General features: G+C 54.0%; 9 protein-coding genes across 9 annotated transcripts; 5 read left to right on the forward strand and 4 right to left on the reverse strand.

Annotated features, from left to right (window-relative positions):
* Window positions 1–107: 107 nt before the first annotated feature.
* J4E78_003504 (uncharacterized protein) lies at window positions 108–1,318 on the forward strand (the record flags this gene model as incomplete). Its single annotated transcript, XM_049364144.1, has 2 exons — window positions 108–554; window positions 602–1,318. The coding sequence occupies 2 exons, from the start codon at window positions 108–110 to the stop codon at window positions 1,316–1,318; spliced, it is 1,164 nt and encodes a 387-aa protein (XP_049224809.1).
* A 6,784-nt stretch (window positions 1,319–8,102) lies between these two features.
* On the reverse strand, window positions 8,103–9,197 carry J4E78_003505 (uncharacterized protein; the record flags this gene model as incomplete). The annotated part of the gene is made up of 1 exon (XM_049364145.1): window positions 8,103–9,197. The coding sequence occupies one exon, from the start codon at window positions 9,195–9,197 to the stop codon at window positions 8,103–8,105; it is 1,095 nt and encodes a 364-aa protein (XP_049224810.1).
* A 789-nt stretch (window positions 9,198–9,986) lies between these two features.
* J4E78_003506 (uncharacterized protein) lies at window positions 9,987–12,952 on the forward strand (the record flags this gene model as incomplete). The annotated part of the gene is made up of 4 exons (XM_049364146.1): window positions 9,987–10,207; window positions 10,278–10,389; window positions 10,445–12,358; window positions 12,428–12,952. 4 exons carry the CDS (start codon window positions 9,987–9,989, stop codon window positions 12,950–12,952), a joined length of 2,772 nt encoding a protein of 923 aa, XP_049224811.1.
* An 802-nt stretch (window positions 12,953–13,754) lies between these two features.
* On the reverse strand, window positions 13,755–16,570 carry J4E78_003507 (uncharacterized protein; the record flags this gene model as incomplete). Its single annotated transcript, XM_049364147.1, has 3 exons — window positions 13,755–14,284; window positions 14,337–14,684; window positions 14,752–16,570. 3 exons carry the CDS (start codon window positions 16,568–16,570, stop codon window positions 13,755–13,757), a joined length of 2,697 nt encoding a protein of 898 aa, XP_049224812.1.
* A 327-nt stretch (window positions 16,571–16,897) lies between these two features.
* On the forward strand, window positions 16,898–18,021 carry J4E78_003508 (uncharacterized protein; the record flags this gene model as incomplete). The annotated part of the gene is made up of 2 exons (XM_049364148.1): window positions 16,898–17,245; window positions 17,296–18,021. 2 exons carry the CDS (start codon window positions 16,898–16,900, stop codon window positions 18,019–18,021), a joined length of 1,074 nt encoding a protein of 357 aa, XP_049224813.1.
* A 103-nt stretch (window positions 18,022–18,124) lies between these two features.
* J4E78_003509 (uncharacterized protein) lies at window positions 18,125–20,050 on the reverse strand (the record flags this gene model as incomplete). The annotated part of the gene is made up of 1 exon (XM_049364149.1): window positions 18,125–20,050. The coding sequence occupies one exon, from the start codon at window positions 20,048–20,050 to the stop codon at window positions 18,125–18,127; it is 1,926 nt and encodes a 641-aa protein (XP_049224814.1).
* A 1,656-nt stretch (window positions 20,051–21,706) lies between these two features.
* On the forward strand, window positions 21,707–22,545 carry J4E78_003510 (uncharacterized protein; the record flags this gene model as incomplete). The annotated part of the gene is made up of 3 exons (XM_049364150.1): window positions 21,707–21,749; window positions 21,806–22,007; window positions 22,095–22,545. The coding sequence occupies 3 exons, from the start codon at window positions 21,707–21,709 to the stop codon at window positions 22,543–22,545; spliced, it is 696 nt and encodes a 231-aa protein (XP_049224815.1).
* A 125-nt stretch (window positions 22,546–22,670) lies between these two features.
* J4E78_003511 (uncharacterized protein) lies at window positions 22,671–23,775 on the reverse strand (the record flags this gene model as incomplete). The annotated part of the gene is made up of 4 exons (XM_049364151.1): window positions 22,671–22,719; window positions 22,777–23,038; window positions 23,093–23,690; window positions 23,740–23,775. The coding sequence occupies 4 exons, from the start codon at window positions 23,773–23,775 to the stop codon at window positions 22,671–22,673; spliced, it is 945 nt and encodes a 314-aa protein (XP_049224816.1).
* Window positions 23,776–24,357: 582 nt separating this feature from the next.
* On the forward strand, window positions 24,358–25,073 carry J4E78_003512 (uncharacterized protein; the record flags this gene model as incomplete). The annotated part of the gene is made up of 4 exons (XM_049364152.1): window positions 24,358–24,462; window positions 24,516–24,785; window positions 24,835–24,905; window positions 24,959–25,073. 4 exons carry the CDS (start codon window positions 24,358–24,360, stop codon window positions 25,071–25,073), a joined length of 561 nt encoding a protein of 186 aa, XP_049224817.1.
* Window positions 25,074–25,455: the final 382 nt, after the last annotated feature.

A 25,455-nucleotide genomic window follows, 5' to 3' on the forward strand; every position in this document is an offset into this window, starting at 1 on the left:
CCAACGCCAAGCTGGCGCAACAACTGCAACTCTGTTCCTGTGAAGGCTTCGACGAGCAGAGCAGGAAGGACGCCCGCCGTGTTTACAAGCAGTTCTGGCGCAGCGTCATGGTCACACGCAAATCCGGAAGCCACGCCCTATCCATCCGCACCGACTCGACCGCCTCGTCCTCGCCCACGCCCTCGCTGGCCGACTTTGATGCCCGCGACGTCAAGATGGCCCTGTCCGACTGCCAGCCCGCCCCGCTGACCGTCTCGATACCCAAGAACATCCCCAGCCCGCAATGCCGGAAACCCAACTTGCAGGAGATCCTTAGCAACACCGCCCCGCCGCCCTACACCCTCACCTCCTTCATGGCCTTCCTGTCCCAGAACCACTGCCTCGAGAACCTCGAATTCACCATGGACGCCTCCCGCTACCGCAAGCACTACTCCAAGATGGTCAACCGCCATCCGGGCAGCCCCATCTCGCCATTGTCCGAAGAGTGCGGCTACGTGCTGATGCTCTGGCGTCGATTGATCGACGCCTACATCCGCGAGTCCGGCCCACGAGAAGTACGTTCGTTCAATCCTATCCACCCAACCTCTACTAACAGCCGCAGGTCAACCTTCCCGCCGAAGTCCGCGACACTTTACTAAGCCTCTCCGACTCATACGTCCCACCCCACCCATCGGCATTAGACAGTGCCGTGGCCAAGATCAACGAGCTCATGGAGGAGAGCGTACTGGTCTCGTTCCTCAACTCAGTCAGCCCACAGAGCGCTCACCCCGCCAGCCACGAGAGCTACGCTGGTAGCAACATCTCGCGCTCATCGACCCGCAGCTACGAGGAGCGGAGTATGCTCTCCCGCTCGTCACAGCCGCCCGTGCCTGCCCACCAACGAGCATCGGCACCGTCGTCACTGACGTCTGGCTTCATGGCCTCGAGACCCTTCTCACACTCTCGGTTCCACTCTCAGCCGACCTCTTCCGGTCAAGCACACACCCGTGTTACATCTGGCTACACTAGTGGCAGCGATGCATTGACCGATGACTCTGGCAGCGCCAGCAGCCCGTCGGGCATGAGCGATCCACTTACACCGCCTGGCACACCGCCTATGAGCGATTACCCCATGGCCGACTTTCATCAAGCCTACTACGACACTGGCTCGAATAGCGGCACACCCAGCCCTCGCAACAGCCGAGGAGAGCACAATGGCCTCGCCAGCGCTACCCGGGATAGCTGGAAGCGAGTAAGCAGCAAGCTCTGGCCCAAGAAGAAGAGCGGCGGCCAGCTCCGAGACGACGAACCAGGAGTTGTCGAGGGTGGTCTGTTCTAAACTACCCACTCACCTCTTACATTCTTCACCATCACACCGACATTCCGTCATTCAAAAGCGACACGATTACGAAGATGCAATCAGAGCGATTTGCATCACCTTGACCTTGCATACTGGGTTGCATAAACACCGGCGTAACTGATTTCCCACCCCGAGTTCACGGGCATGCGAAGGCGCAACTGGCTCACACGACCCGGCGAGGTTGTTTTCGGCATTTCCACTTCCTTCTCAACTTCAAACTACTAGACATTTTGCGAAACGGCGTTGCGAAACTTGGCGGCCACACTTCCTATATCCACTTGTAGTGGCTAGGCCCAGGCGTTACATTTGACGTTTCCATCTATCAAGAGCATATCACGAATGACCTACCGGGCGGACGGTTTTGAATATTTTTTCTGTATCATTACGGCTACTTTTCACTTTGCCCCAAGGCGGGCGTGCTTCGGATTTGTTTCCGAGGCGCATTGACTGTTCATAGGCATGGATGGGGTTCGGATTGGAGTAGATACCAAAGCGCATGAAGCGCTAGAATCACGACTGTTTACCATTGTTGGTCAACAACACACAAAAACTGTTTCGATGCCGTTCCCTTGCTGTGACGCTCTTACTCAATCAGGCAATGTCGGATACAGGTTGTCTACGCCATCGCCGTGGTACCTCCGACTCCCTTTCTGTACCAACATATCGGAACTCCATTACCTCCACATCAACAAATCGCATCTCACAAAGCGCCCACCAACCTGATGCCTTGCATCGGGCGCTCTTTCGTCCGGGACAGCATGTAGATCTTCTCGTGCGCATAGGCTACGCAAGGAATCGCCGAACGCAAAGCAAAGGGATATCCTCAATCAATCCCTTTCGCCGTATAACCGGGACGCCCATCGGTGGTCATATGGGACACACCACTAATAGCAATCTCCTTTCCACTCCTTGAACACCGACTCCGCGGTATCCCTTGGATCCTTTCCGCCCCTACTTCTCTCCGCTGGGCTGGAGACGGTCGCCGAGGACCCGGGCGAATGAGCTGCTGGATTGGGAAAGCCCTTCTTTCCATCGTGTACTTTCAGCTACGCCATTGATGTGCTACCCATGGCCACGGGTTGGGTAAGGGATGCGGTGCCCGAGGTGCCCGGTGCGAGGGCAATCGCCGAAGGAAGATGCGTGACGTGTGAAGCGTAGACCAATGTGTTGGGTGGTGAACTTGAAGTTGGGGTGGAAGGATGAGTAGGCGGAGACTTTGTCATGGCAGTTGTCCCATCACGGAGTGGCGTCTTAGGCCACGTGCTGTGAGTCGGTCGATAGTTGCCACATTTCAGGCGTGCACGATACTGTTCAGATGGCTATTGCTATTTTCTCGCACGCCTCTCCCCTTTCTATCCGGATCCGAACCATACACCATACGAGCACACCAACCAAGGCGTAACGATAGGCCGCCTCCGCGGATCTCTTTCTCACATCATCCCAATGAACCCAAACTCTATCCCTATATCACATACATGAGCACACCGATCAGCCTCGCGCTCCAGCTCAACCACGCAGCACCAACGACGTGTAACCGAGCGCGCCAGCCCGCTCGCCGACCCCAAACTTCAGGAACATGGCACATTACCAATCCCATGCACGCGGAATCCGCCCTTCGTGTCCAGAACGCCGTTCACATGTCGTTGCCAAGCCCGAAGTCCTCCTTTCCTGCAACTGTGCCGCACGCCAAAGGATGCGAGAGCGAGTAATGTTGGTGGTGGCGTACCTAAGGGAAAGTGTACATCACAAAACGCTATGCACAATTCCTGGTTCCTCCCTCGTGCACGAACGTTTGGTTTTGTTCTATTCTCTTTTTAGGTGGGCCCTTGAGCGAGGCAGCACGTGGAGTTGGCGTGCATTTGCATTGCCGCGAACGTGGTTTCGGGACCCCGTTGTGCTGGGGTGGATAAGGTAATCGCTCTCCTGGGACGACGATGTGATGTCTAAGGGGAGTTACATTGCTGAATGTATACGGTATACGGCCAGCATCTACAAATCTCCCATATACTGTGCCCGGGCCAGGTAGTATCTACGGCATCAGCGATATCCGTATTGTGCTATACCATGGCCTCCTTGATATTGTTGTCGTTCAGCGCTTACGGCGGCTCGAGGTAGCATGCGGGTAAACTCGTTTCAAAGATGGGACGTTGAATCGATGTTCAGGCGTGACATGTTTCACTTGGATACTGGTGGAAGATATGACTCGACGGCCTCTGGGATGCCTTGTCTTGTTGAAAGGTGTTGTTCGTCGAGGTATTTGATATTGTGTTGGCGTGTGCTCAAGCACGACCTCAACTTCAGGACCTTGACGCTTGGGGCGGAAGATCTCGACAGCGCAGAGTCATGGAGCTTTTCGCGTTGCTGATCAACTATACAAGCTAGCGACGTCGCTCCGTATATGTATATCCGAATTGAAGGTTGATAAGGTCACAATGGAAAGATACCTAGGTATGAGGTACGCTACATGACTAGATTTTATCGCTTTCAACGGTCGCCCTCTCGTCAGGTATCGTGCACACACCAACCATGAACATGAGCGCTGCAATTATTCGTTCGCAGTTCTTCAGCCTCAATCAATCTAAGGATCTATTCACAGTATCGCAATCTCCCATTCCCGCAACTCTATCGCTTTATTCCCGCGCGCACACTGAGATTGTCCTGTCTCCTTCCCCATCCACCCAAGCCTGCCCGGCACTTGTACCCAGCGCACAGCCTCCCGCGCGGCCATTGCATTGCAGATAGACTTGCCAGCAGCGCAGTACGCCGTCCAAACCTACCAGTAATCATTACGTTCCAAGCCGGACTACAAACTACCAAGACCGACCGACTAACCACTTGACGGCAACACCCGTTCGCCGATGCAAGATGCCCTCCGCGGAGCAGAAAGGGGACGTAAAGCCGTGATTCGTCAATGTACAGGTAACATCGTTATCGACGGACTTGTAAACCGCAAAAAATCACTCCACCGGGCTAACTTGATCTTACCAGCTAAACGTACAACCAGTCTCTCAATTGCATAGCTATTACCAACGACGTCGAAATTCGCGCAGGCACGATGACGAAGTCTGCGCAACGTAATAGACCTGTTTACCCTGGCCGCTTTGTGCGACTTACCCCTCATCTCTCTTCCATCATCGCACCCACCAGCATGGAACACATGGACCTGGGCCAAGAGAGGGGTTTCGCAGCCAAAAGCAAACACGAGAGTGGCAAAACTTCTCGAAGCCTTCTAGAAAGCACATCTGTTCGCTGGAGATAAGCCACACGATGTGACGTCGAAGGTTTAATCGTCACCTAGTGTTGACGATCACCTAGAGATACAACAGCAGCGTTGTGGAGTACCAAAAGCCCGCTGATCTTTCGCTCGTTACCCAGTGGAGATGCTACCCATCTATGTTCACGTAAGACATGGTCGGAGCATGTCCAATCTCCCTGCGCGTCCTCGCGAATAGGAACATGGGGAACTGGCGGAAGGCAAAGAAGTCTGTCTTAGCATTCCCGACCCCGCACGAACGTTAAGGGGGGCGCAGCTGAACCGCCGACGCCATTGCATGTCGAACATCGAAATCGCGAGTTTGTAATGACACAAATCTTCAAGCAAACCAATCGACGCAATATGGCCCAAGCATGCAAAGTGGTCGTCCAACCCGCGTGCAGCATTCTACCTTTCCCGCCAGCTCTCCTTATCCCGTTAGCGCGAAGGACGTAGCAAAAGCAGCGCACACTGATCGTCGCCTTCCCGTTGAGGTCAAGATAGACAGCTGTGTCAGCGGATCAAAGACACTAGTGAGGGGCAGGAAGCAGGGCCAAAAGCAGCACGCCGCTGATCGCATGCGCCATGAGACATGATCGTGTGTGACGAGCGGCGCTAAGCAGTAACTGCCGTTAGGATAGTGGGCTCTCACAGCCACTGCAGTTTGTTGATCTTGGTGTGCGTGTGGTGGGATGGATCGGAGCACATGTCGGAATGGAGAAGGAACAGGCTGTGATGGTGCCTTGCATGCTTGCAAGTAATCGATGATGGCGATATTGGTATGAATAGCATCACAATAACCGACTAAGCGATTCGCTCTGGTGTGTGCTTGGCCAATACTTTGGGGCCTCTCTTACTCGATACGTGTATCGGTGTAAAAGTATGTATATGGGATGTATTCCGGATAGCTTATGCCTCTGCTTACACTTTTCAGCCCCGCTTAAACCCACGATCGGTAGGGGGAGTGTGTCTGCACTAACCTCACCATGTTCAGCAAAAAACGGCATGATGTAAACTCGAAGTTCCGCCCGTACTACTGCACACACGGGTCGCTAGTGCATTCAAACATGTACAATCTGTGTATACCATGTCCAAAGCCTGGACAAGGCGGCACGTTACACCGCGTCACCCCCATGCCGCATCGTGATCGAGCAGCAGTGATCGTGGATCGTGATCGCGCTTTTGCGCGTGGAGCACCAGCACAACATCGTGGAGATGAGGCATCACCCCTACTTTCCTAACCCCCAACAATATTCTAGACCTTCCAAACCGAGCAGATTAATCAACTTGCGCCGCCGCCCTCCTCCTTCGGGCCTGCTCTCACGGCTCTCTGCAATAGGAAGGTTCCCACGATACATTCTTCCCTGCGATCGACGATGAGGCTGACGAAAATTGATGGGCAAAATACCCAACACCATGGGCTATCGGTCCTGTAAGTTTCTCACGATACCACATGCACTCATATACATATAGCGAGGCACGTGAAAGCACGTCATTTAATCCGCACTCGCGCCTTGCTCGCCGCGTCCATGGCAGAAAGTTATTCGACATCCACGTCCCTGTCAGAGTTCGGTTTCTCGCAGAAGGTTAGACCTAAACCTCCACTGACTGACCGATCCGGGCCGGCCGTGGACTGCCATGGTGCCGTCTGGGCGCGTGTGTCGAGCTATTTCCATATAGTAGGGCTTTAATCTATTTTGCTTACCATTTCCCTTGTTCCCCGGTAAACTACATGGACGTCAATAGACGACAATGACAATGTGTCAGAATGGGCTTCGCTCGACGTATGCTCGCGCAATCTATGTCGCGGGTTCTAGAAGGCGAATACATGTCTGGGTGTGGTTTTCGTTAGAGTAAAATGGGTTCTGCATGATGCGGCAGTGCCCTAACTCGCTTCCCCTGGTCTTGAATAGACCGTTGGGGATTTTGTTACTTTGTTCTTTTGGTATTCAGTGTTTACACTCATCCTATCATTCATCTCTACGCCTATAGCGTAATATTCCCCGTCAATAACATTGTCTGAGGCCCCTACGAAGAAGAGTTTGGTATTCACCGGTGTGTCGTCTATGTCAGTGACGAGAGGATCAAACTTCATGCTGAACCCTACGACTTGAGATATGTCCTCTCTGTTTTTGTCAATGTAGGGCGAGAGCTATTCAGCTGCATTGGCAACGATGATAATGCCGTTATCTGGACTGGTAATGCTTAGGCGGCGAGGTTGCCTGTAGCTGGGGGCTTTGATATATGTTAGAGCAAGGAGTTCGAAGGTGATCTTGCGGCAGGACCATGAACTAGCGGATTGTTTTGCGATGAGGTGGAGCAGGAAGGGTAGGAGTGCGGAGCTGTGCTTTGTGAATGCGTCGGAGCGTATTTTGACAAGAGATGTGTCTTCGAAGACTAACCAGTGTAGGCACTCAAACTCTTCGCTCAGGGTGGTCTCTTTTTCATGTTTGACTGCGCTTCGTTGGCATTTTCTTTGCCGCTGTCTGAATCGCTTTCAAGTGTACTCTCGTTTGAGCCATTTCTGGCCATCTACCTGGCCGCCAGTATCGCGACGCGTCCTTGATGTCGTTGTTAGACATGGCGGGTTCAACTTATGGCAATGAGAGTGCGAGATGTCGTGGACATGACGGGCACAGAACATGGCTCAAGCACTCGAGATTGATATCAAGTACACGTTGATGTAGTCCAGGCTACGTACATCGACATGACTACTTCTGCTCGAGTGAGCAGATGTTGATGGAATGTCTCTCACGTTCAGGGTAGACCTCGCGATAGTCGATCTTGATAAGATGTATTACTATTGGTATCTGTAGACGGTGAAACGAACCGAGACTCCATCGCTTAATACCATTACCAGTTTCCGTTATGCGCCCCTTGGACATATGAAAGAGATATATAATACACCATAAGCTCAAAACCATTCGATGACATATGAGAAGGACGGAACTCGGACGATGCGCTCACAATGCAGCGGCGACAGAAAAAGGGCAAGGACATCTGCATGAGCTTGCACACAATATCCAGGTCAACGTGTCTAGAACACGATGAACTGTAGACCAACATATTGACGATGCACCCATAACTCAAAACGCATTGGTAGCAATTTGCGTACACCACCTCGCCGTACACGTTCTCGCCGATGTGGAGGGCTACACCCGAGGACGGCGAGATGTCATCCCTTTCACCGATAGTCGCCGTCCGAGAAGGTCCGTGGAACGGCACGATGCGCGCGGTTGGTGTCTGAGTGAGGCGTGGGCGGTGGAATGAAGGACGTCACATGTCTGGGATTGGGTCGCCAAGCATTGACACGAGGATAAGGTTTCCAACCGAAGGAGGACTTGTACGGTGTAATCGCTGCTGGGCTCAAGCCACGCGCCATGGTCTCGGAATTTGTAAAAGCAGCAAGTGTATGAAAGTCGTGTCGGTTGCCGGTACGTAAGGGGGATCCTACCTCCCAGAGGGTCGGGCGCATCAGCGGAGGTGTATCGTAACTCCGAGCCATGAACACTAAAGGAAGGTATTGCCAGCAATGGGACTAGTCCACTTTCCCTTCTTCGCCGCCCGCATCTCAGCGTACAGGGCTGGGTTGATGCCTTTCTTCTTACACCTCTTGAGTTCAGCTTCGGACAGAGTAGTTGTGTCGAAGTCGCTCGCACTCCACTTACTGCTTCCGCTTGACTTTGAGCCAGATCGACTTCGCTCCACGTTGTCTAGTACAGATTGAAGGGAACGTTCTTCGGGCATAGATCGTTGCTCTTCTGATACGGATGTTGTTGATCTTGAAAAGCTGGAGATGTGGGCGGACGTCCGATCAACCGAAGTTGACTTTGCTATGACTAGGCGAGTAGGGCTGGGAGGAGGATCTTGCGACTTGTCTGTCAACCGCCGAGGCATCATCTTCCGGAATAGTGACTGCGGTGTGTGGTGATCGAGACTCCCGTACTCTAAGGGTGTCTCTACGGGTGTCGACGTTCGCCTCGAGCTTCCACTTGATGAGTTCATCGAAGAGGGTTTGGACATGATACTGGGCGGAGGATTGGTCGGCGGATCGTCTTCCAAGGTAAACCAATCCGGCGAAGGAGCCTCAACCTCAGGCGGATCATGGCCATAGATGCTCTGATCATCAGAAGCTGTCGTGTTTACCGAGTTGATAGTTTCCAGTGAAGTCTGGCGCCTTAGATGGGGAGGAAAGCGCTTGATGTTACTGATTTCCCTCTTATTGTTGCGATATGATATGAGCCCGCGTGGGTGTCGTCGCGTTGATTGCGGCTCAAGTTGGGGATCCGGTTCGGCTGACCGCACAGGTTGAGGTTCTTCATTTCGAAACGGACGAGAAAACTGGCGGGCTGGATTCTTTGGCGGCGGCGCATCGACTGGATGCGCTCGGAGTGGATTGAGGCCTGCTGAGGCAGGACGAGATGTCGCTTGACCGTCAATTGAGGCAGATCGACTGCGCGCTATTGGGGGTGGGGCTGCTTCATCCAGGTCTTCGTCGGATTCGTCAAAATCAAAAGTTCGGTGGTCCCTGTACTGCTTCTGCGCCTCGAGGGCAGCTCTCGGCGAACGACGGATGGCAGGCGGTAGGGCGTCGTCAATGTCCATCGCAGGTTGTGTGAGGTTGGATCATGGCATCTGAAAAAAGGAAAGTAGGATGTGAAAATGCCCCGATACCCAGCCTTCACGTCCCCGCCCAACCAGCCAAAATACGTTCAATCATGACGCAGAACGGGCTGCCAGAATCCTATGGCGTGGGTTAGCGTGATCGGAGGATGCCTGTACCTTGCATAGCGTTCACGATGGGATCCGTCGACATGTCAGATCAGATCTGGTGTTGAGCATTAGCGCAGATATAAAGACATAAGCCGATTGCAGCTGGTCAGCTTCTATATTCGATCGCCTAGGAACGTGTAGACAGACTTCTCATCTGCAGAAAGGCCGAATGGGATGCGGAGACGGACGGCAGGAATCCTGTCGATTACGCGGGTGGCTAAGGTTTTCGGCCGTTTTGGCCGTTGGAGACTGGCCAGCCGTGCCAACGGTCTCGCCAGTCACGTGGGCAGACGGCGTTCCTGCCTCTGCTGGGGAAGGTGTTCGGCGTCACTCGAAGCAGGCGCAAAGTCAAAACGCGTTTCAAGCGCCCAAGACGTGTCAGCAGCGGGCTGGGACATGGATGGGGCGCTGCGGTGGCTCCGAGCTGATCAGTGATGTTTCGACTTGAGCGGGACCTGACAGGCCCAGGCCGCTACGGCCGAAAGGGGCTAGGCGACGACCAACCAACCGCAGGTGGCTCCTTACTTACTTGAGCTTCACTGTCGCTGTGCACGCGAACAGCATGTATGCCACCACCACGACTCTAGCACCCCCGCCGCGCACGACAAGTGCCCGCTCGCCATGAGCAACGACGCGCCCACGCCCATCTCGGACGACGAGGTTGTGGCCCTGACCAAGGCGGCCTTTGAGCACTCCCGCCAGGACATCAACCACCGCGCCGCCGCCGAGACGCCCCGGGAACTGCAGCAGCAGCAGCCCGGCATTACGATTGACCTGGGCCACAAGAACATCGCCCGTCTGCCTGACGAGGTTATCGATGTCATCCGGGCCGAGATTGAAAGGTACACGGCCTTGCCGCCCGCGCCTGCTATGCCTGTAGTTGGCGGTAGAGAAGACTTATTGACCTGTTAGGCTCGCTCTTTCCCACAACCTTCTCTCGACCCTCCCCTCGCGCCTCATCGAATGCAGGCGCCTCCGCTACCTCAACGTGCGCTACAATGCCATGCGCGAGATTCCCAATGCCGTATGTTGGCCCCCGCAGTACCCTCCGCCGGCAAGACCCGCTGACACCGCCCCAGATCCTCGAGATGACCTCGCTGGAAATCCTCGACGTGAGCAGGAACAAGATCAGGGTCATCCCGCCCAAAATTGCAAACTTGACGTCTTTGAAGGTGCTGGCAATCGCAAAGAACAAGATTGAGGAATTGCCCGTGTGTCTGGGCGAGATCAACAGCTTGCAGGTCCTTAAGCTAGACGGCAACCAGCTGGTCTTCCCCCCGCCCGACGTGTGCACCATCAAGGACAACGCCCCCTCACCCGCAAACGAAAACGAGCGCGATGCCGTCATAGCCACACAAGTCAAACGATTCATGCGACAACACATTGCAAAGGAGCGTCAGCGGTCCGATTTGGAAAGACTGCGTGTCGAGTCTTCTGGGGACGAGAGCTGGACCGAAAGCAACCCGGAGACACCGCGTCCGTCGAAGCGAGCCAACGGGGGGCGCTTCCCAGTCAGGCCCAGTGTAGGCAACATCGATGGCTTCTCCGACGCCAAGGCAGACTCTCCCGGCCTGCCTGTCCCACCTATTCCGGTTCGATCTCACTACCGCGTCGGTTCTACAACGAGCAACGGCAATGGCGCGGGCATCGTCGTTTCGAAGAAGCCTCCGGTTTCGCCGCTGGTCTTGACAAACGGGAATAACGAGCGTAATCGAAGCCAGAGTGAGGGTTCAGGGCCTTCGTCGCACCGCCAGAAGCGGATGGGCATATACACCAACAAGACGTCTGAGCTGGGTTCCGTCGACGAGCTGCGGCGGACAAGTCACTTCCGCGGCTTCAGCCAGGGAATTGTTGTTCCTGCTCACTCCGCAGCGAATGGCCTGTCAGGTCCTGCGACCGCTGGCGTTTATGGAGATACCGGTACCGTCAGGTCCCTCGCGAACCGTCCACTATCCGATGTACGAGAACACAGGCGGAACTCGCGTGCGCCGGACATTGTCGTCGAAGCTGCCAAGAACTTTCTCTATGCCATCTCTCAGCTGCACGACTGCGTCTCACACATGGTACGCTCAATCAAGCTGACGGCCAAGACGAAAGAAAGCCTGCGTCGCAAGGAAGACTTTTACCGCAGGTACTCAACTACATACCTGAACATCCGAGCGCTGAACGAGGTTTTGCACAAGTTTGACAGGCTCGTCGAAGAGGACGAAGAAGATGCTCAAAAGCTATCCCGAAGCGTGTACATGTATGCGCTAAGGTGCCTCGAATCTTTCATGTCCATCAGTCTCTCAATTGCCGAGAACCGCGTCGAGATCACCCAGAACGCCAATGTGCACATTATGCGGACTTTCTTGTTTCTCCAGCAAGCAAGCATGATCGAGATGAGGAACGCCTGTTCGATCCTGGGTGCGCAATTCAAGGACACTTCGGTAACTTTGCGCAAGCCCAGCAATCCTGACCCAGTAGCTACAGTGCGCGCACGCCCATCGAGGGTGAATCGTCGATTCCAGGCATCACCGCCCCAGCGCAACGGTGGCTATCAGATGCCTCCGCCAGTCATACTGCACAGCAATGACAATAGTCGATCAAACACTTTGACGAGCATCAGTGCCGCCACGCCGCGTTCCGGAGAGTCGTTCTCAACACTAGCGCCTTCCATGACCCGATCGAACACACTGACCAGCAGTTTCGACGAAGCAGATGAAGACGCTCAATTTGACCGAGTCTATTCGAAACTCAGGAATGCATCCGACAGCTGCAGGCAATCCATGCCACAGATCACACGTATGATGCGAGAACAGTTTGACGGTCTGCGACGCGATCTTGACAACGAGGATCCCAGGATAAAGGCGCTAGCGAACCTCATTGATAAGAGCAATGATGTCCAGCAGATGACAAATCCTCTTGCCGCCCGCCTGTCACAGATGCAGCTCAAAGACAGCTACACTAGGAACCAACCCGAGTTCTGGCAGCAATGCATGGGTTTCATCAGGGTACGTTGATCCATGTCTTGTTTCGAATCGAAGTTTCGCGAACTGGATGTTGACTTACATTTGTTTCAGGCTTGGCAAGAACTTGCCGCGGCGTATACCCAGCAGGGCCGAGAACACAAGCTGCTCTCTGGAGAGATCAAACAGCTTATGCGGCCACTGCACAAGATGGTCAAAGAAGCCACTCTTGCTATCAACGACAGCCCGTGGTCGCATCTCACTAGCAGCAATACGGGGTTGATGGGTCCACCGAGCTTGTCGTCCATCACTTCACGCGTCCAACCACCTAGGTTCATGAAACAGCCCAACGGGACGATGTCTTCGAGCGGCGGACCTTCGTTCCCAGGCCCCATCAACACGTCTATCCCGGCGATGGCTTCGGTCTTCTCCGCGCAGCCATATTCCAATGCAAGCTTCGGGTCGCAAGGCTCGGGTGGGTACGGCACACCCGTTCCGGCGACACCCCTCAGTGCCGCCCTAGGAGCAGCTGCTCAAGCGACCGTCCCAAACACGCCTCGCGTCTCTCAACCTTCCAACACGCTCAACGTCTTCGAGCGGGCTGATCGCTTGCTCAGCCAGACCAGTCGACGTGTATAATTTACCCACGACGCATCGACCGTAACGTACCTCTGACTTCGCCTACACAAGTTATGCTGATGCACAGCAACGTAAGTACGTATTCTCTCCTTTACCTCTACTGCTTCTTATACTTGTACTTGCCAAAATGTTCTCTTTGTTTTGTATTGCATACTATTAGCGACGGCGTTTGTCCGGATTTCACTCTTTTTTCCTTTTAGCAACGGACGGGCATATTCGGGCTTGCATATCGGACATGGTGTTTGAGAGAGGTCGGGATCAATCTTTTTTTCTATTGCATACTGGGCGTTTTCTTGTCTTTGGTCTTTGATGGAGCTGGATGGAAGGTTGCTTGATCGAATGGTCGGCTGGATGATGGATTGGTCGAACCTCTGGTTAGGTCGGAATGATATGGCGCACATACGACACGGGTCTTAATGTCTACAATGAGGGCTGGCTGCCTGGTTCGTGGCAAGAGATGGGTTTCCAGTTCGCTGGCAGAAGTCGTAACGGAATATATGGCGCTAGCTGCCATGACGCTGAGAATGAGAAGCGATTGTTCATGCATACAAAGTGCCTAATGTAGAAGACACCACGAGAAGGTGTACCCGTGAAGTGATGAACACCCAGAACCCGGAACAGAGATGTTGATAAAATAGAAACATGTCTTATTGATACGTCAAGAGCGTTATAGTAGCCAATTTCGAGAACCTCAACGCCGTTCCTGCCTGTATAGATGTAACCCAACCAACGCGACCAGGCGTATACAGTCCAACCCATCCAAGTATACACAACGAATACAACATCCTCAACTGCCCACCCCTCAAAGCCTAACATTCGCACCAATCTTCCCACCCTTGAACCAAATGTCTTCCCTCCACTCCCCAATCCTCACACCCACATATGCAAAAGCACTGAGTTTTAACTGCCCACCCAGCGCCCTCTTGATAGCCTCGTAACCAAGACTACCAAATGACCAGTCCACGGGCAGGCGAGGTGATTCCGACAGGCCAGGCGGGACAGCAAAAGGCGAGTCGTAGACAATTTTGCCCGCAGTGTGGCCTTCGTAGTAGGCGGTTGCGTCCATGCTGGTGATGTACATGGTGGTGGAGCGGAATGGGGAGGCGAGGGTGAAGACGGCGGTGCTGGTTATGAGGTGCATGGTGGTACCGCGGATAAAGTGGGATCGGCCATCATCGTCTGGGTCGGGGTTGGAGCCGTCGTCGGGTTTCTTGGGTGTGGACATGTGCGGCATGGGGCGTTCGATGGGGAATTGCGAGAGGAAGCGGCCAATGAAGGGGACGGCTGGGACGGACTTTTCGTGAGCTTGTACGGTTATCGTGGTGTTGTAGCCTGGCAGCTGTGTTAGTGATTGGATGCGTGGTGATGGCTGTGAAGCACGTACCTGAGATGTACTGGGAGAGAAGTTCTGCTCCGATCTTCTTGCCCTTGTCGCCACCGTATGTGTAGGGATCCCAGAGGACAGACGCAAGCTTGTTCGTGTTGTTACCAGGAGAAACCTCCATATCCTTAACCGTCGCACTGCCAATGTGAGAGCCATTGGCTAGGATGTTGATGTTAAAGTAAGGGACCGTAGCAGAGTATTTCGAAGGATTCGTAAAGTTGACGAGGGCCGTTATGGTAAGGGAAGTGGGCGAAGTTTCGACAATGGCTAGATTACCAACCTGTACATTGATTTTGCTCGCCTCGTCCTTACCGTCACCGGGCTGAGCGTCTTTGCCGCCACGAATCGCTGAACGCCAAAAGTTAGCTAATTGCAAGAATCGCGGCCAAACTTGGATCACGAACTGGTTACGAACGTTTGACTGGTACGACACCTTGCGCCGGAATGCCTCGCACTGCGAGTTTGCCCATGGGCGTATCCACGCCAACGCTGACCGCAGCCTTGAGGTCCATCAGAATTGATTTGCCGCCGAAGAGCAGAGCTTGCACAACCTCACTGAAGAGGTCATCGTCGAGAATCTCGATGGGTGCGTTCTTGATAACGGATTGAACAAGGAGGGAGGGTCCTTCGGAGCCATGACCTTCAATGCGAGTGGAGTTTGCCTTTTGCCACTTTTCAAGGTTCATCTTTCCGAGCTTCTTCTTGTGGTAATAGATATCTGCATCAGCTTTGACTTGGGTGACATCAACGGGGAAGTTCATCTCGTGGGGTAGTCCGATATCGACATTGACGATACCAGAGATCTTAGGACGGGCTTCAGGTGTGCCAGGCTCGGCGAAAGGGTTGGGCAAACTGAAGTGCATGTCGGCAAGAGAGAAGTTCTTGATGAGGCTTCCCATGGACTTTCCGGCAAACGGAACCGGAACGGTAATGTCCTTGAGCAGCTCACGGGCCCAGTCGGGTGTAGCTGGGTCAGGGAACTTGCAGCAGTTGATGTAGATGGTCGCGTCTTGGCCCTTCATGTAGTCGCCTAAGAAGGCGTCGAGCGGAGACTTGGCCGAGTTGGGGCAGACTTCAGTCATGCGATCTGAGAGCTTGTCGACGTTGCCAGTGACATCGACCTTGACGTCTGAGTTGGGCTTGATTTCGAGTTGCCCAGTCTGAGCAGTTCCAAGCATGATGTGCTTGTCGGATGCCGAGCAGCCCTCAATGCCCACGTCGACAGCTACTGGAGGCAGCGTGATCTGGACAGGGAAGTCGTTCTGCACGACGATAGAGGCGTCGGCACCGAGTCCCTTTTGCCCATGCTTGGCCTCGCCGAGGTTGAGTTTCGTGATGTTGTAGTGGGGAAGAGTAGGAATGTCGCCGCTCTGGAAGACCATGGACTGCTCGACGAGCTGCTCGCCAATGTTGATCAGTCCAGACTTGAGAGGGACGGAAGCCTTGCCCTTGAGCCTTATCTGCCCCAGTCGACCATCGATCCAGTCGTTGGCGACGCTGCGGATACCGTCGGGCGAACCAGGCTGGACGGTCGCAATAAACGAGACATGGGTCGTGTGGCCATTCCTAATGTTTACCTTCAGGCCAGGTATCTTGGCCGTGCCAATCAAGACGTTGCCGTACTCGGGCAGGTAGACGTCGGCATCGAAGGGCCCCGTCTCAGCCTCGTGCGCAATCCAGGTGCCAAAGCGGCCGAGGTTGCGCACGCTCTGCTTTTTCACTTTGTTCGCGTCCATGGTAAAGTCGCCTTCTATGTGCACCTTCGCGCCGTGGTCCGTCAGGCCGTCCACGGAAAGCTTGGTGGGCTTGAAGTCGGCGGCTTGCATCGAGTACTCCTCGATACTCTCTTTGGCGAGGAAGCCGAGCATGATGAAGACAACGAGCAGACATAGCAGGATGAGAGCCAGTATGCTCGGCCATCGCTTCTTCCACAGCGGGATTTTGCCACTGCCGCTCTTATCTGAGGAGCCACTGAGCGAGCGCAGCAACGAGCGTGTCGCGGGCGTGGCTTCCGCGTCGTCTGGTCTGTCGTGTTCATCGCGGTCTTCCTGCGACAGGAGCGGCGTCTGTTCGGTGGTGCGACTCGACTGCTGGGAGCGTGCTGAGCGCGACGAGCGGGCGGACTTGTGCGAGGCCGGGCGCGAACTAGAGTTGCGGGTGTTGGCGGCGGAGCCCCACTGCTCCTCTTCGGGGTTGTCCATCTTCAGACGGAGGGGCGTCCAGGCGAGGGACATGACATGCGGAGAGATGGACGGGTCGAGGTGAAAGGAAGAAAGAAAGGAAACAGGGCGGTTGACGGGTGGAGGGTGTTGTTCATCGTCTCGTCATGAACTCAGCCACTGCCTGGGCCGGATAAGACGCCCAGGAGCGACGTGTGCCCGTGCCTGCCGCGGCCGCTAGCCCCGACCCCAGCGTCTCCACAAACATGCGTCACCTCTTAGTGCGCTTTCACAATAATTCACTGCTGACAGGCCCGCGCCTGTGACTCAATTGCCTGCTGTTGGGACGATATAAATATTTTGATTCACTCCGTATAGCTTCAGACACGCAATTGAAGCAACATGCCCGCTTTCCGTCCCTCGCCCGCTGCTCTGCGGAGCTTGCGCCGCTGCTACTCTACCTCACCAGCGACACCGCCGACATCGCCATTCGCACCCCGACATCTCCTCTCTATAGCCGACCTCACACCTGCTGAGCTGACCACGCTCGTCCAAAATGCACACCAACATAAGACGACCATCAAGCAGACAGGCGAGGTGCCGCATTCGATGCGCGGGGCATTGGCAGGCAGGACCGTCGCAATGACCTTCAGTAAGCGGAGCACGCGCACGAGGGTATCGACAGAAGGCGCCATCGCGGCATTTGGTGGCTCTCCTATGTTCCTCGGCAAGGACGATATTCAACTTGGTGTACGGTCGTTCCTTCCACATCCTGAGTGCCCGCTGACATAGCATTCCAGGTCAACGAGTCTCTCTACGACACCTCGCTCGTCCTCTCCAGCATGACCGCCGCCATCGTAGCCCGCGTAGGCCCTCACTCCGACGTAGCCGACCTCGCAAAGCACTCGAGCGTGCCCGTCATAAACGCCCTCTCTGACCTCTACCACCCCCTCCAGATCATCGCCGACCTGCTCACCATGGCCGAAATCTACCCCTCAACATCCTCCACCTCTCTCGGTCTCGAAGGCCTGAAGATTGCATGGATAGGAGACGCCAACAACGTCCTCTTCGATCTAGCCATCGGCGCAACAAAACTCGGCATCGACATCGCCGTCGCAACCCCCGCTGGCTACGAGATCCCCCAAGCCATGCGCGAAGTCATCTCCCACGCTGCGCAAACCTCTCCCCACCCGGGAAAACTGCTCGAGACAAACACACCCGAAGAAGCCATCAAGAACGCTGACATCCTCGTGACAGATACATGGGTGTCCATGGGCCAGGAAGAGGAAACCGCCAAACGCCTAAAAGCCTTCTCGGGCTTCCAGATCACATCTGAGCTGGCGAAACGGGGTGGTGCCAAGGACAACTGGAGCTTCATGCACTGCTTGCCCAGGCATCCCGAGGAGGTTGCCGATGAGGTCTTCTACGGGCCCAGGAGTGTCGTGTTCAAGGAGGCGGAGAACAGGCTATGGGCTGCCATTTCCGCGCTGGAAGCGTTCGTAGTAAACAAGGGGAATATTCAGTGACTAGATCCGTGGTTCGAATGAGAGAAAACTATACGAACTTGATCTTCACATCTATGATGAAAATATATAACTACCCAATCAACTATTCAACTCCATGTCCACCTCACTCTCTCTTCTTCTCCTTCACCTCGCCAGCCTCTTTCCCTTCTTCACCGTTCACTTCATCTCCATCCTTTCTCTCTCTCAATCCCTCAACACCCTTTCCCCAAGCCCCAGCCTTCTTCCCCCATGTCATCATGCCCCAAGCATGCGTCCAGCTAAACTTCGGCGGCGCATCAGGATGCGTCCGGAACGGACTCGCCCCATGCTTGAACATATCCTCCATTTCCCTCTGTCGATCCTTCTCCAGCTCATCTCTCGACAGGATCTTCGTATTGGGCGGCAGCGAATCTGGGGCGGGCGCTGGAGTAGCAGCAGGGGCAGGACGGGATGAAATAGCAGAAAAAGGTTTCTCCCAATGTCTCGACTCCACCGGCAACGGCCTCCACCAACCGGTCCTGTCTCCACTCTCCATACCCGTCGCCGATGCCGACGAAGCAGCAGCAAACCTCTCCCACCACTTCCTTGAGCACATTTCCCAAATCCTACTCTCGGCCCTCTTAACCGCAAACTTCTCATCCTCACCCGTCAAGCCCCCTATATTCGCAAAGTCGGGGCTGCCAGGCCCAAACTTGCGTTCGTCCGTGAACGACGTGCCCACTTGGCGAGACCGGTTCGGCGGATCGTCTTCGAGTGCGTCTTCAGACAGCGTGTCGGAAGAGTAGGAAGAAATGTTTGGTCGGAAGGGCGAGTTGAGATCTTGGTAGATTTCCGAATAGGTTTCTGGGTACACGGCGTCGGAGTCTAGGGTTTCTTGGCCTGGTTCGCTGGATGCAGAGGAGGGGATTTTGGCGGGGAAGAAGATGCCGTCTGGGCCGGCGGCTGCGGTGATGATTAGTCTGCAGCGGGCTTCGTACATGGCGTCGAGGAGTGTGATGAAGCGTCGTGCTTCGCTTTTCATTAGTAAACCCATGATGGGTACGTCGGTTACGATGAACGTGTGGTAGGTGGATGCCAGCGTGATGTAGTCTGCGGGACCGAGAACCGCGCCGCAGAGTTCCGCGAATGTGAAGAAGGCTACGCCGTTGTATTGCGCAGGGATCTCTAAGGGCCGGTTGTACACGGTGAGCGTTGCGGGTTCCCAGGGAATGGGGTAGGAGTGGTTGGTTGCGGATTCGACAACTGTGTTGAAAGATTCTCCGAATTCGATCATGGTTTCGGCCGTGGTGGGCTGGATGAGGTAGTTCTTCGGGAGGTAGGTTGATGGGGTGGTGGAGTCTGTTGGTGCGTCGGAGACTTCTGCGGTACCCGTCGCCCCAGCTACTGGAGTTGAAGTTGACGTGGTGCTAGCGAGAGCTTCGGAAGCAGGCATCTGCACACTATCCCTCCTCTCCTCCTCTTCCTCTCTCTCAATCTTCCGGTAGTCCTTCTTCCCCTCCATCTCCCAAACTTCGCACCGGGCCCTTAGAACCTCCAAGAACGCAGCGAACTCTCCCATCTGGCCCGCTCCATCGTCTCTACGTGTATACGTGCTCTTACTCATACTCCATCCCAGGCGACTGAGCCGGTTTACTGGGCGCGAAAACTCCATGCCTGCGGCTTTGGCTAGCTCTTCCGGCATGCGGTTACTAGTCGCAATGAGCACGCCGCCAAGCTGGAAGAAGGACGTCATAAGATTAGACAGAATCTTGCTAGCCGCACGATCTGGGAGTTGGAATTCGTCCAGGAAGAGGATGGGAGACTTCTCAATGAGGTCGCGTGCGACCAGGAGTAGGGAATACTCATCGTGAGTAGCTCCCGGGCCAGCGACTAGCGATCTCGACATGCGGAGCTGCTCTAGGCGCGAGATGATGTCGAGCATGAAGGTATTGAAGTGCCAGCGTCGCTTCTTGCGGTTTGGTAGACAGTCTTGGAACAGGTCTATGAGCATGGATTTCCCCGTTCCGACTTCGCCGTGGAGCATGAGGCCTTTTGGACTCTGCAGTTGCATAGCTTCATCGTGGCTGGTTAGGACACGCGTCAACGCTACAGAGTCTCTTTTGTCTTTTTGCGCGAGGAGAGATGTCCACACGCCCCTTCTACCGAAGCGGTTGACATGGGTATCTGTTGATGATGATGCATCTTGACCCGCATCGACGGCTCTGGTGAGTTGTTGGAGTCTCTTGGAATACTCTACACTCGGTTCATAGTCAATCAAACGGTCGTAGAGCTTTTGTAAATGTAATGCTGTAATTCATGTTAGTACATCCTCACACTAGTTTCGTCTAAATGGTAGACGTCATACCCAGGCGATGCTGCGCAGGATCAGGTCGGATCTTCTGTGTAGCAATGAGACTGCGATAGAGCACCAAGGGGTTGGTGATGGTAACACCGGTGGAAGGCATTGGTAGTCATTGGTTGTAAGAGTCAAAGTCTATGTGGCATGATGCTTGAGTGTTCGACATGGCCGAGGTGATCTGCCATGACATTGGACTAGACTGCAATCGGCGCTAGCGCTTTTGGGAAGTCCCGATATTTTATCGACGTGGTACGCGGCATCGAACGAAGGGAGGTTGGCAATCAGAACGTGGAAATCGAATATTTGCTATAAACGCCGGCCTGATGCAACATGGTATCGTGCTTGGTATAAGGTGAATCAAATGCTGGTGACGCCTGGAGACCATGCGTCGGCTATCTTTTTGACTTCTTGGATGAACTTCCGACTTGTGATTTGAGTCGAGCCGATCCTTTGCTCGGCATTTGCTGTGACTGGAGAGTGCTCATCTGGGTCGTAGAACCTACATAATGGCACCAAAGTCAGTATGCGTCTCAACCGAGCATCGTCCTGGAGTCTTACGGGTTTCTTAACAGCTTGATGTAAGCTGTCTGCAACGCCCTAAACGCCTAATAGATGTTAGAAAATGACGCTTATCTTGACAGCTTCAAGCTTACGGGTTTCATATCTGCATCTCGCAGCCCAACGGCAGTCGAGGTCTTGCTGTCAAGCGCAGTAGCTGGCCTTCCTTCCATGTCGACCACAATGACAAACTTGACTCCGGTATTGGTGAGCCATCCATACATCGCTAACCTCTCATCGACGGCCTGGAGAAGACCAAAGTCTTGATCTGCTGTTTTGTGTGGTAGGCGGGCTTCGAAGATGTCTAGACATGACGAAAGAAGGAACTGGAACTCCAGTGGCGCCCTCTCTTCTGCTGGGAAAAGTGATATATGGAGGGGGTTGTTCTATCAAAAGGGTCAATTCTATCTAGGTTGGAGATGTATACCAGGTGTACTAACATGCTTGCCAATTACGCCGATGCACGCAATGGACGGGACCTGGGACAGTCATCAGCGCATACCCCAAGTCCTTGGAACTTTCACTCTTACCCGGCCTGACATGTTGAAACGATATCACAAGCTTGGATGGGTTTGGTGGATCTGGGAGTATGCGGAGTAGGCTGGCCGACGTAGACCGAAAGGGTGATGGAGGGAGGAGCGATCGCCGGCTAACCTATCAGACGCCACCAAAATCGACGACTAATCGATTTCCGCCAAGCACTTTGCTGCACCTACCTCATCGACACAACTTCGCGACTCCTCGACCGCCACCCCACATCTCGCCTCTCCACTCCTTCCCTCCCGACCTTCCCTTGTGTCTGTCGCAATCATGTTCTCGACAACACGGTCTGCGGCCTCAATGGCTCTGCGAGGTTTGTCCCCGCCACCCCGAAAGCTCGCCGCCGACCGGGACTGACAGTGTGGACAGCCAAACCCGCGACGGCGCTCATGCCCTTCCGCGCCGGAAGCGCTGCTTTCCTCTCCTCGAGCTCTTCGGATAGGGCCACGACCATGAAGACGCCCGCGACCATCCCCGGCAACCCTGGAGCGCCACCACCGATGAAGTCCGCGCGAGTCGAGGTGCCATTGCCGAGTCAGGAGGGAAAGAAGGGTGCTATGCAATACGCATTGTATGTGATACCTTGAAAAAGCCCCGGAGCATGAGGCAGGGCGACAGGATGGGATGTACAAAGGCACAGGCTAACGTGCGGCAACAGGACCACACTCGACCAAGTAGCCAACTGGGCCCGCCAAAGCTCCCTATGGCCCATGACTTTTGGTCTCGCATGCTGCGCCGTCGAGATGATGCACTTGTCTACCCCACGATACGATCAGGATCGTCTCGGTATCATTTTCCGTGCCTCGCCCCGACAGTCCGACGTCATGATCGTAGCCGGAACCCTCACAAACAAGATGGCGCCAGCGCTGCGACAGGTCTACGACCAGATGCCCGACCCACGATGGGTTATTTCCATGGGCAGCTGCGCCAACGGAGGAGGATACTACCACTACAGCTACTCGGTCACAAGAGGATGCGACAGGATCGTGCCAGTAGACATCTACGTACCCGGCTGCCCGCCTACTGCCGAGGCGCTCATGTACGGAATCTTCCAACTGCAGAAGAAGATGAGGCATACCAAGATCACCAGGATGTGGTACAGGAAGTAGAGTGTGTTTTGGGTTGTGCGGTCTAGTCATTGGTCGTTTTATCTGCGAGTTTTGAGGGAGCAGATTCCTCTTGTACAAATCGATCTTCTATATGCATAGTCTATACCAAGTAAGGTGTGATGGGGTTACGCTGTCTCACCAAGTCCAAACATCTTGATCGAGTTCTTCCATGCTCTACATCATGATCAGCATCTTCCTGTTGTACATATCAGAAGGGAAAGGATAACTTACGCGTCGCATACCTCCTCCACGGTGATCTCCTTGATCTTTGCAATCGCATGTGCCACATGTGGTATCGTGGCTGGCTCATTCCGCCCCTTGACCATCATGCCCTTTGCGAACTTCTCCTTCTTGACCGCCTTGGGTAGCGGAGGTGCGTCTTGCAGATACTTGGCTGATGCATGACTAGGTCGCATCTCGCACCACGGGCCATCCGTCTCGATCTGCAGACGCTCAAGTGGTATTTGCTTGACAACTTCGATGTTCTCATCGGCTAGAAAACCAAGTCAGCCGAATAAGCAGTCGCGACAGGCTCGAAAAGACTCACTCTTCATGCTACAACCGTTAACCCCGATATCAAATCCTAGATCAACAAGCCGTTTCATCTCCTCTGCCGTTCCAGTAAAACTATGCACCAGCCCCCGTTTCGGCAACTTCTCCAATTTCGCCGTGAGAATCTTCTCAAAGTCCTCGCTCGCAGCCCGCGAATGGAGGAAAAGTGGTAGCTGTACATCAATCGCGATGTCCAACTGTGCTTCAAAGTACTTCAACTGCGGCTCCTTCGCCGTCAAGAACAGTCGATCATAATCAAGTCCTATCTCGCCAAACGCCACCGCATGACCCGCTTCTTTAGCCTCAAGCGCCAGACTCTTCAACGCAGATAGCAGTTCAGATGGGCCTCCAGGATGCGTATCGAAGTGTTTTGCAGAGCAGGGATGTACACCGACGGTTGCGTAGCATTGTCCTGGGTGCGCTTTGGCGATTTCAACGGCGTGTTTGGATTCCTCGAGGTCGGAACCTGTTACCATGAATTTCTTGCAGCCGGCATCTACGGCGCGTTGGATCACGTCTTCGAAGTCATCTTCGTGCCGTTTGGTGCCGTGGTATTCTCCTCGGTAGATGGGGTCTGTGAAGTTGATGCCGATCTGGAGTGGTTAGTGGTGGATGGGGCAAGGTGTTGGGATGCGGACCGACATCGATGTATTTGAGTTGAGGGGCTTCTGTTGCCATGTTGGGTATATGTAATATTGGATTCCCACTGAATGATCTTGTGGCTAGGACGTGTATTAGTACGGAATTTATAAGTTGAGATGTTCTCTTTCAAGACGGAAAACGTGATGACGCACTTGCAAAATTGCTAGACAGAGCTCCGATAGGGCTGAAAGGGCGCAGATTAAGAGTCGGATAGATTTTGGGGCTGGAATTGCAGAGCCTCAGAGTTCGAGAGGACCTCAGAAACATCGATGACACTGATGGTGGGAATCTATTCTTTGGATTGATCGTTGTTGCCTCAAAGTGACTCTGACTAAGCTGCTTCGAGCCTAGTTTTAATGCTGGCATCTCTCGCACAGCCACCCTTCATCACAACTACTAACCTCTACGCCCTTTTTCGTCACTACAAACCAAGACTGCATCAAGCATTCATATCACTCGGTTGAATTCTGGAGTAACATAGACCTTAGAGCAACCAGGAGACTAGTCTGTTGCTGTTTTACTGCGTTCTGCGTCATCTTAGATACCTAGGTACTTTGCGCACTCACGCGCTTCTGTTACCGACGTAGACAACAACCGCGAACACAATTTGGAATCTCGATGGAGAATCTGTGGCATCTTCGTCGTGTGGCGGACAACGCCGCGAAGGCTTGCTGGATCTGCTACAAGCCATCTACCAGTGTTTTGATTACTCCTACCAACAAGGTGCGAAACGACGAATGGTAGGCTGTAATTCAACCATACTGACTTCTCTGAAGGACTTCTTTTACATATGTCCTGGACACTTGGTCGACCGTGGATTCTGTCAACCGGAAGCGGATGAAGCCAAACGAGTCGCAGACCAGAAGAAGCAAGAAGAGCTGGATCGTGAGATCGAAGCTGTGAAGAAAGAGTACGAGGAGAAGCAGAAGCTTAAGCGGGAAAAGCGGAAGGGGAAAGATAAGGAAAAAGACAAGGAGAAAGAGAAGGAGGCCAAAGGCAAAGAAGCAGAAGAGGACAAGCAGGATGAGCAAGCCAAAGACGACAAAGCATGTGATATGCACCTTCAATTCATCACTGTGCTAACTCCTTATGCAGATCAAGGAGCTCTCCAAAACCAAGGACCAAGCCCAGGCTGAACTTGGCCCGCGCATATACCAACTCAACAAGTGGGGCCGCATTCACAGGCTCCTTGCTCCAGCTACATACTGACCCTGCACAGGAACTTCTATCAAATGCGTCTAGACAAGCTGCGGAATGCTGAGATTGCCAAACGGAATCGCGAACGACTGAACAATCCTGCAAACTTTCCGTCCGTGCCTAGCGGAAATCCTTAGACGCAGAGCGCGTCCTAATATCGACAATGGTCAATGTCACAGACCAGTCGTTGCTCCCGTCACCTTGGAGTAATTCATACCCGCATTTCGCCCGGCAGCAGGCAGGATCGGCTTATGCGAACAGCGACGGACCCCACGGCCGCCGGCCTTAGATCCTTCGAAGACGATGCAGTCAGCTTTTAGCGGCCGGTTCAAAGGCCATGCTTACCGAATGTCATACGTGTCACGCATATCATCTGTTTATAGTTACGGTCAAACCAGATCTTTCGCCCTTTGGTACCCTTCGCCTAGGGACGTTAATCGCTACCAGTGTGACGGGGATGATCGGATACATTCATCCGTTCGACAGGTGCTACTTCCAGTCACAAACGCTCACACACTG

This window comes from Alternaria triticimaculans (assembly GCF_023758025.1).
Source record: "Alternaria triticimaculans strain BMP 0046 chromosome Unknown scaffold_3, whole genome shotgun sequence".
Lineage (NCBI taxonomy): Eukaryota > Fungi > Ascomycota > Dothideomycetes > Pleosporales > Pleosporaceae > Alternaria > Alternaria triticimaculans.